Source organism: Cibotium barometz, chromosome 7, assembly GCF_041138505.1.
Source record: "Cibotium barometz isolate CiBa-2024 chromosome 7, ASM4113850v1, whole genome shotgun sequence".
Lineage (NCBI taxonomy): Eukaryota > Viridiplantae > Streptophyta > Polypodiopsida > Cyatheales > Cibotiaceae > Cibotium > Cibotium barometz.
The window spans coordinates 36,612,797-36,623,037 of record NC_141052.1 but is presented as its reverse complement, the minus strand read 5'-3'; the positions used below and the strand labels follow the sequence as shown (position 1 = coordinate 36,623,037).

The 10,241-nt window shown below is 41.5% G+C and overlaps 1 protein-coding gene across 8 annotated transcripts in view; it reads right to left on the bottom strand.

Annotated features, from left to right (window-relative positions):
* Positions 1–2,025: 2,025 nt before the first annotated feature.
* Positions 2,026–10,241, bottom strand: part of LOC147636941 (ABC transporter A family member 8-like) — a 93,553-nt gene continuing 85,337 nt past the window's right edge. For 7 of the 8 annotated variants that reach the window (XM_086800528.1, XM_086800522.1, XM_086800523.1 and 4 more), the window contains 8 exons: positions 4,633–4,982; positions 4,115–4,315; positions 3,911–4,020; positions 3,745–3,829; positions 3,478–3,606; positions 2,948–3,053; positions 2,506–2,594; positions 2,026–2,311 (listed from right to left, as the gene is read on the bottom strand). In XM_086800528.1, coding sequence (XP_086656654.1) covers positions 2,030–2,311; positions 2,506–2,594; positions 2,948–3,053; positions 3,478–3,606; positions 3,745–3,829; positions 3,911–4,020; positions 4,115–4,315; positions 4,633–4,982 — 1,352 coding nt within the window. In that variant the 3' untranslated portion in view covers positions 2,026–2,029. Of the gene's footprint in view, positions 2,312–2,494; positions 2,595–2,947; positions 3,054–3,477; positions 3,607–3,744; positions 3,830–3,910; positions 4,021–4,114; positions 4,316–4,632; positions 4,983–10,241 lie in introns of all 8 variants that reach the window. The other variant, XM_086800526.1, reaches the window with a different exon arrangement.

Here is a 10,241-nt window from a genome sequence, read left to right as displayed (position 1 = left end):
GCCATCTGCCAAAGGGACGCATGATTGACCAGTCTACACAAAAGTTGTATACACCTGGCTAGTAAGAGACCTTATATTTATCCAAATGCCAGAATATTATGCAGAGCCATGTAACTAGGTAGATTTCATAGGACTACCAAGTTTGGTTGCATTTTGGACACCAGAGGTAAGTCTAACCACTTCCCAGGCCCTGTTTGGGATTTAACAACTGAAAATCAATCATCATGGTCAATAGTCTGTCCACGCATGGTACAAAACGGACCTTCTGCATGTCAATTTGCTGCAGGCCTTTAATCTACTGATCTTCATATACCCAACTCGCCAACAGATCAAAGCTTGGATCAAAAAGACATCTAGTATGTTTAACATGACTGTTGATCTAGACTCTAAGCATAGATTAGTATATTACTTGTTACTATCTGATTAGATGTCCACGCCTGCTTATTTGAGGATATAGATAGAGTCAATTAGGTATGGGGTCTGATAGTAGTGTGCCGAACATCCTACAATTTTACTACGTCAAATCTCCAACTATTCCGACCAACTAAAGTTGCTATAAATAGTAATTCAGTGAAACCGAGTTTGCTTTGGAGGATAATGAAGAAAACTATCCTGAAAGCAAAAACCTTGTTCACAATTGCGTAGTTGATGGCTCAGCATACATCCGATGCCCGTACAGATTTGTATGACAGTTCTCTATACAACAACCTACAGATACACAAAATCTCACATGCTATTGACTAAAATTAAGGCATTGAAGGTCCTAAAGTCTTGCTCAGACACACTTGGACAAAATCTACAAACCACAACCTGACCATCTTTACACTTGGTAAATTGAAGCTACTAATGGAGTCAAATGGATACAAGATTTTATAACATGCAATAATTCAACATGACCAATGATCTTGCTAAATCTCATCAAATTTTGACCACTAGAGACGGGATCCACTTTATAAGAGTGTAGGCTTATTTTTTAAGATCACAAAATTATCTAAAGATTGGCATGGCCTTTATGTTACATATTTGGTCTCATAGATCATTTATGCCATTACTATAATTTAATATAACTCTTAACTCTCTCTCTCTCTCTCTCTCTCTCTCTCACACACACACACACACACACACACAGGAGTAAAACTTACATTCTACTCAAGGTGTTTTTATAAAGTTAGTTAACTAGAAAATTGTAACTTTTTGCAAAAGCTAATGAGATTACCTTGAATTCTTGAATCTTGTAACTTTATTTTTAAATAGATTACCTTTTATTCTTTTTTCATAGTTTGAAAACTTCTATCTTGAATCTTGTAAGGGATTCTTTGAAGCCTTGCAATACATAGAAAAATGAGTTTTCTACAAAAGCATCTAAAAAATATATTATTTTTTCTTCAAATATTAGTGTTAACCATTTTCCTAACAACTCTTAGAAACTTTTTTTGAGAAAAAGGGTAGCCACCTACTTTTGGAATATGGAACTTTCACTTTGCTGTAATGAGCATGCATTGAGATAGGCATGTCACACAAACTCTTGTGACCCACAAAATGCAACTTATTCACATTGCAACCATTTGAAAGGGAGCATGTAATTACATGAAACTAAATATATCATTATGTTTTTGCACTAGTAGAACTCTATCTATGTTTTTTTCCTTCAGGGAAACTAAAAATTTGTTAGAAAAGAAACAACCTTACACCCATGCTTCTATGTGCAAGCATTCCATCATTCTTATGTTAACCCAGAAGTTTTTTACCTAATAGTTTTGAAATTGCAATAAGAAAAGTATTGGGCATTCCTCTTTTGTTCCTTTTGAACCAAAATTTGTACCAACATAGGTATCTATGAAGGGTTGATTGACTTTGAGTCTCAACGAATACACATGATATTGAATGTGTATTTCTAATTGTATTCCTAACTTAGTTTATCTAGATTCAATTAGTGTAGCAACTGTCCAATAGTCTACTTGCAAAACACAAGAATTATTTGTGAAGACATTGAATAAGAGATAAGGAACTAGTCAACACCAGGCAGAAATCAAGATGCTTGATCAACTACTTTTATAAAAACGTCCTCTAATGTGGTGTCCGTGAAACCCCATGCTTGGATGTTTGTGTGTGCCTTGGCATTTACTATGGCTCTAAAGACATCTGCAATTGTTACATCTTTCTTGGAGATCTCAAATTTTTGAGTTCCAGATAGGCTGTAAATTCTCTTTGAAGTTGAAGAAAGTTGGTGCACCATGTGTAGAACCTCCTCTTCTTGACTCGAAGGCGTGCTTATCGTAAACACGTACAAACCTCCATATCTTGACTTTAGCTGTGCAAAAAGACAAAACATGATGTTATTAAAGTGAGAAATAATAATAATGTTTCCTTAAGCTGGGGCCTGCGAAGGGCAGTTCCAACTTTCAGAAAAGAAACAAAAGATATTTCAAAAACAGCTTAAAAGTAGATAAACTTTAAAAAAAAAAAAGTTTTTGTTGTCATGCAGGGGACATACAAGCTGCTTACTTCTTTGGAATTCCCAATACACTGAAGCTGGCCTTTCACAAATATCCCCACACGATCACAAAGCATCTCAGCCTCTTCCATTGAATGTGCTAGAGCAAATTTTTCAAAAAAAATTAAAAATTCCACACAAAGTAAGTAATTATACTGCTACCTGAAAAACCTTTCCTATTGTGGTATAATCCATTATGTAGCATTTAGAGAACACCACCTGCTTATATGATGACCCCTTCAGAAATATCCTTCTATGCACATTAAATTTGGGCTTTCTATACCCTCCTATGCATAGAAAGCCTCAAATTTATGCACTTATTTAGCATATACGCATAGGAATTTACCTCCTACCCTTTCTGTGAAAGCCATCTGTCCAAGCTCAAAAAACCCCATATTGTGCACCTACGTGTTACATAACCCACTGCACGAAGTGGTAAATAAAGAATCTTACTAGTAAGAATAATAGCACGTCCGGGCTTTGCCTTCTTCACCACATTCCATAGAAAATTTCTAGAAGCAGGGTCCAGTCCTGCACTTGGCTCATCCATGTAAACCACCTGCACAAATTTGCCTTAAAAACACCTAAAAGCAGATCTCCACACTAGTTCATTGTACAAAAAACAAGCTTGCTACCCTAGGCTTATCTTACAGGCACCAACAATGGAGTGGAGGGCGGCCGGTGGGTGGGGGATAGCTGGCAGGCATCGACAATTGAGTAGAGGGCCGCTGGATGGAGTGGATGGCAGGTAAATGGAGGATAGCTGGCAGGCACTGACAATGGAGTGGAGGGCAGGTGGATAAAGGGAGTTTGGTGGGTGTGGGGATGACGCCACTAAAAAGTTTGTAAGAAATGTGTGGGTTTGATATAAAGGGATTTTTAAAATGCATTTTTAAAGATAAAATTATAGAAACATACTTACAGAAGGAACTATGTGATGTTGATGTGCAAAAGATAATAGACATGCATGAGCATATGCTTACTTTGGGGTCCCCTATTAGGGATATTGCAACACTAAGTCTGCGCTTCATACCGCCACTATATGTCCCTACTAGTCTGTCACCAAAACCCCCATTCAAAAGGTTTACACTCCTCAATGCGTTTGTGACTGCCTGTTACATCTAGACACAAAAACACATGTTACACACTTCATGAGCTAGCCTTATAATCGTCAAAGTCATCGACAATGACACACCTAACCACTTGAGAAACCCACACATGTAACTCCAAGGTCCCTCCAAGGTACTTACATCATCAAGCACTTCTCCCTTCAAATTTTTGAGCCTACCATAGAAGAGCAGATGTTCTTGACCTGTAAGTGACTCCCATAACAGGCTGGAAATGATTAGGCATGTAAGTGCTAGCATAGGATAAAGCTTTGTATAAGGATTGGCATTCATTTGAATGAAAACTTACTCAAACTGTGGACAAACACCCATACACAAGTAGATTTGGTCCATGTCCCTCCTGATATCCAGCCCTTGTATGTATGCTGTTCCTGAAGTCGGTGTTAATAGGCCAATCATCTGTACATACCACCACCCAAAAAACCCGGTTTTCCAGTAAAGAACCAACATATACTCATTCAATCAGTCTGTCAACAGAGGGATGAGTCCTTACCATGTTTATACTTGATGTTTTTCCAGCACCATTGGGTCCCAGCATACCAAAACATTGGCCATGTGGCACGGCTATAGAAAGGCCACGTACTGCGTGTTTTTCTGAAGTCCCATTTTTCCCCTGATAAACTTTCCGCAAATTGTCACATACGATCGTGCACGCTGAGGTATGACCATCCAGGATCTCCTCCACAAGTAATCTCTGAAAAACAAAAGATATTAATAATTCACCCTCTTTAAAAGACAGATCAAAGGTAAACAAATACCAATCATGTCCATGCGAGTGTAGCCCAGTGGTGAAGGGTTTCACCTCCCAGGGTAAGGACCTATGTTCAAATCCACCAGCCTATACTCGTTGGACTCCCAACGTCTATACTAAATAATATATGTCCCACTTTTAAAATATGTGTGTACGTGCATACATACATAACAGGTAGAATATATGTATGTGTATGCTTGCATGTATGCAAGTATGTATGTATCAATCATTATCATGAAGATATCATAGAAAATACTTACTTCCTGTGACACATCGGATCTCTCCACCTCGGTAGCTATGTGAGAATCGAGTATCCTCACAGACGGTCCTTTGATGTTTTCTTGTACTTTCTTAAGGGTTTTGCCAACATAATTAATGTTTTTGGAATAGATCAATTGGTCCAAATAATATGCGAGGGGCATGATTATAATCCATTCAACCAACATTATAACAAAAACTTGCTGCAACCCATTCTCTGTGTCTCTCATGTTCTTCCACTGCATACCTTTTGTGCCCTGGTAGAAGCCTGTTAGGGCATATTGTGAAAACTCATATAGTCCCCGATATAAAGCAAAACCAGGCAGGAGCTCCATAAAGAGTACTGCACCTTCTGCAAGAACAAAGCTAAGAAGGTTAATTGGAACCTTCTAGTGCTCACCAGAGTTAATGAACTAAGAAAGACACCATGTTCTTGGTTTTGGTCCCGACTCCCCATCAAAGAAACTTTATATTTATGGTGTACATGAGAAGCACTCAGCAAAATCCATGAGTGAACTGATACATGATGACTAAGTACCAGACCTGCAAGAGAAATGTAATGGTGCCAGAACATGATTGGGAGTAAAAACCCTAAGGAATGCCATGAGTTACTCCCACACATAATTGGCCACTTGGATATGAAATCACAAAGACCCACCACCGCTTCAACAACATGGCTTTGTTTCAAGGTTTTTTGGGTTTTGTGTAGAGATGCAAGAAAAAAAAAAACCAGTACATTTCGAAAAATCACACCCCCCCCCCCCGCCCCCAAAAAAAAAACAAACAAATTGGATTTGGGGCCTTTTGCAAGCTCACTCCAATTTCACCAAAATAAAGCAAATTTGCGAAAACAGGGTTTTTGCAATTTCAGTTTAGTTTCAGAAAGTTGAAGTGAAATTGCAAAAATCCCTTTGTGATTTCGAACAATTAGGTGAAATTGAAGTGAATGTGCAAAACACTCCAAATCCAATTCAGGGACGTTTGCAATTCACTGTGGTGAAATTTAAGAAAATCCCCAATCCAACTTGGTGAGTTTTTGCAATTTTGCTTCAATTTTCCAACCTTGAAGTGTAGATACCCAAATGAAAAGTATTTCATGCAAGAAAGAAAGAAAGAAAGGCCTATTAACATCTACAGAAGGGCCTATGAAACATGACTCTATAAGCCTCTTGATGGGAGATGTGGCCATGGAGAGCATGTCATGTCATCGGAGAATCTCATGGATCTGTCTGTGTGGTGGAGATCCTTGGTGCTCTGGGTTGGGGGCACCTCGCATGTATGAGAGAGAGAGGGAGAGGCGCTTGGCACGTAGAAGGGAGAAAGAAAGGGAGATGCATACATAAGTGCCGGGGTGACTAGGGTGTCAAAAAGCTAACCCTTTGTCCTCGGCTCCTGAAAATGCACCTGGAAACACTGCCTCTCCAATAAGGCTAGAGTTGCATATCCTCTAATGAGTCTATCCTCTGCTACCTATCTCATAGAGAACAGTGGACTAGTGAAGGTAGCTCCGAGATAGACATATGAGTGCACCACCTCAACCGTGCTACCATGTAAGTGATCTCTGTGTGGCTTGCAATTGGGTAGGAGGCTTGGAATAGAGAGAGAGAGAGAGAGAGAGCAATTGCATTTGGAATCTGATAAATATATAAGGCTTAAAATTAGCCTCAAAAGTTAGGAAGCGTGTAGCCCAGTTGAGAGGTGTAAGAGGATACAACATACGGCGTATACAAGAGAATACTCACAAGAAGTAGGACCTTTCACAGCACAAAACTTTAGAACTCAAATTGCACAATTATAGAGATAGAGAAGAATATTGTATTATCGAAGTGATACAATAGATGGCAAAGCCCCACATCTCTGTGCTCCTTTGAAGGGAGCTTCGACAGCTGATCCGGAACTGCTAAGAAGGAGATTGTATGCTAGTAACTCACAGTGATGATTGATGAACTGCATGGACGGCTGGCCCTGTATTGATATAGGCTTGTAGACGCGGGGTGGCCATGCCATGACCACGTAGGTATGTGCTCATAATCGGTGCCGCTCTCCACAGTGTAGAATCAGCCCATAAAGATGTACTAGAAATTGCTACGCATTTTTTTCCAACTCCTATGGCCATGCGGGCTCATCTTGCACCCCATTCGGGCCTCACAATGTTAGGACACTGTCCAAGTGTAAAGTCTACTTACTCCATGTATGGACCGCTATGAGATAACGGTCCAGAATGTATGTAGCCTATTTGGCAGTGTGCCAAATCTAATCCAAGCCGTCTCTAAACTATCTTGCCTCCTAGGCAACCATCCCATGTGAATATAGGACGTTGGGTACCCAGGGCCGCTCAACCATGGCTACTCCTCATAAACATGAGCTTGCCAGTGCCTAGACAGTACACTATGAAGGTGGAGTAATGATATCCAACACCCCCCCTCAATGTCCACCCAAAGGTGAACTGGCTCTATGATCCGATATCAAGTCGATGAAAATGCCGCTCCATCTGGTCCCTGCTAAGAGCCTTCATGAAGGCGTCTGCATTGTTCTCTATCGTCGAGTGTTAGACCATCTCGACCTTCTTGAACATGATGAGATTGCACACAAAGTGATACTGAATGTCAATGTGTTTCGTGCAAGCAAAACACGGGATTCCGAGCAATGGCGATGCAACTCTGGTTGTCACATTGCAGCGTTGTAGGCTACTTCTGCACACTACACCGTATCCTGTAGAATCCTCCTAAGCCACAATGCCTTGCATGATGCAAAGCGTATAGCTTTGTACTCAGCTTTTGTTACTCAATTTTGTACTCCGCTTTTGTCAATCAGAGTACAACAGTGGGCTGTTTCTTATGGACCCAAGAAATGAATCCTGAACCAAGAGAAAAACAATACCAACAATACTCTCTTACAGAGTGCCTAGTGTTCGAATCCCTTGCCCAATCTGAGTCACAAAAGCCACTGAGGGTCTTGCCTGCAGCATAGATGATGCCATACTCCTGAGTGCCTTGGATGTATCTCAACATGTGCATACTTGCTTTCCAACGATTCTCTCGGGACTTGTTGAAGAACATGCTCAAAACACCAAGAATAAAATTGATGTCTGGTCTAGAATTACACAAGAAGATAGGACTACCAACCACCTTCCTCTATAAGGTCTCATTCACAAGGTCTGAAGTGTCTTCGATGAGATGAACAATTTCATATCAACCTCCATTTGGGATACAAAGTGCCTTGCATTCGGTCATGCCAAAAGCCTTGAGTATCTCACCTGCATATTTCTACTGAGAGATGAAAATATAATCTAGACCTCAATCCCCAAACAATAATGCATAAGCCCAAGATTAGTCATTTCATACTTTGCACTAAGCATTTGTTGTTTCTATGAGATCTTTTTTTGGTGATCCCTTAACAATGACCACATACTTTTCTTGCTCACAAAAGACATACAGATTTGCATTTGACGGGTTGCATAAAAGACCAATACTTACAAAATAAGCATCAATCCTTTGATACCATGTTCGTGGGGTCCGTAGAGCGCCTTCCGTAATCTGCAAACTTTGCTTTCGGAATCAGGAACCACGAACCCTAAAGACTACTCTACATATACCTCCTCCTAGAGATTCCATTGAGGAAAGCTGATTTTACATCCATTTGGAGAACATGGCACCCCCTCTTCGCTGCCAATGCAAGGATGGTGTGGATTGTGCTTAACTTGGCTCTAGGAGCAAGTCTCCTGAAAGTCAAAATCTTGAACCTGTGCAAAACCTTTGGCAACCAGCCCTGCTTGGCGTACCATCAGATCTAAACACCCTCCCTAGTTCTCCTCAAGGCCGAAAGCAAGGACCAAAAGGTATGGCTGCGTTCGAGCAAAATCTTCCCACATCAGTGGGTGCGCCCTGCCGAAAGGTGATGTTCCTACAGAAACAAGAAGTCAACTCGGCCTCCTACACAGGCTCTCTGCAGCTCTTGAAGAAGTACCAATATATAGCAGCCCCCCCCCCCCCCCCCCCCCCCCCTCCTGTGAACATTCTAAGAGACGATCCACATAACTAGGGATGGGAGGAGTGAGACTTGCTCAAGACACCCTCTCCACGGAGGGTCTTCAGGGTCAGTTTGGAGGGGGAATAATCATAATCTCTTTGGGGCTGGATGCAATCCAGATGATCTCTGATCTTGTCCTCCATAAAGCTCCACTCCACTCTAGTCTTGTGGTACACCTGCTCTATGCTCCATCCGTCGCAATAAAGGAATCGAAAGAAGGGCCTCAAGTCTCCTGCACCCATCTCTTCATCAGGAACTAAATGCTCATAAAGTCGCTAGTGGGCACTGTTACCTCATGGGAGGTGGTTGGTGGGGGGGAACCTGCCTGGCAATCTAGTAGGCGGTGCTCCTAGGGAGTCGAGTTGCGGTGCCACCTAGGATGACAAATTTTCTACCAACGGCTAGTGCCCTCCTCTTGCTGGGCCTAGGAGGGGGCCTGGGCTGCAGGGGTCCGCTGGTCAAGATCCTCCACCCTGGTCTAAGGCCTTGCGTCCCCTGCTCTGGCCGGTCGCGCATGCCAAGGTCTCACGCGGGGGTCGGGGAGGCGATGCAGAGTCTGATGGACAGGATGCCCACTGTCCTGTGCACCACTGATGATACAACCATCTGCTGGGACTCCAAAACCTGCCCAATTGATTGTCCATATTGAATCTATGCTTAGTGGGCAAGGCCAGTAGATGGTTCATCGCATTGATGCCTACAATTAAGGTAAATTTCAGGACGCTAAAGACAGTATTTATCTATGGATTCTCAACAAGGCCCTAGGTGGAGTATTGCATTAGAACTCTAAAGGGTCGAGTGGAAGCCTGAGGAAACCATATGGGATCACATCCTACGCATGAAACTTAATGATGCACAAATAAAGTGATGTGGCCGCATGAGATTAAACAAGAACACTTTGCACAATTTGATCATAAATCCAGATTCTTTTGAGCAATGTTGCAAAGAAGCAGTCCATTTAGACAACATGATAGAAGATACCATTGAGATGAACTCTAAGGAAAACTATGCTTTGGACCGACTCTTTGGAAGTACATCGGAGACCATACATTCATCTCAAAGTGAATCGGAAACTAAACTTGAAAGTGAAATCCTATCAAAGTTTCGCTAGATTTCCCTATGGGAAATAATATTGAATGGAAACGAGCAGTGCTTAGTCCTAATGCTAGTCATAACATCGTATCAGGAGAAACTTGGGTATCCTTGGGGCAACCTGCAATCACACTAGACATATGCCACTGATAGATGCTACTAGGCAATACATGGAAATACAGGGTTATTTCACTCTTCTCCTTAAGGGCGTTGACATGGAATGGAAATTCGAGGTTACTCTTGAAGACCTTGATGAAATCATCTTGGGTGGCACTTGGATAAGTAGTTCTCAGTACTCTATTGACCAATCAATGAAAATTGTCAACTTAGAATACATTCACAATGCTCTTACGAGAAGAAGAGCCATTGCCAAGTAGGGAACCTTCACAACCTAAACCCATGGAGCTTGAAACCCAAGCACCTAGACTTGACCCTATTTCAAATCTTCCCAAATTTGATGTAGGATTTAAAGCCTTTGGAAGTATCAACC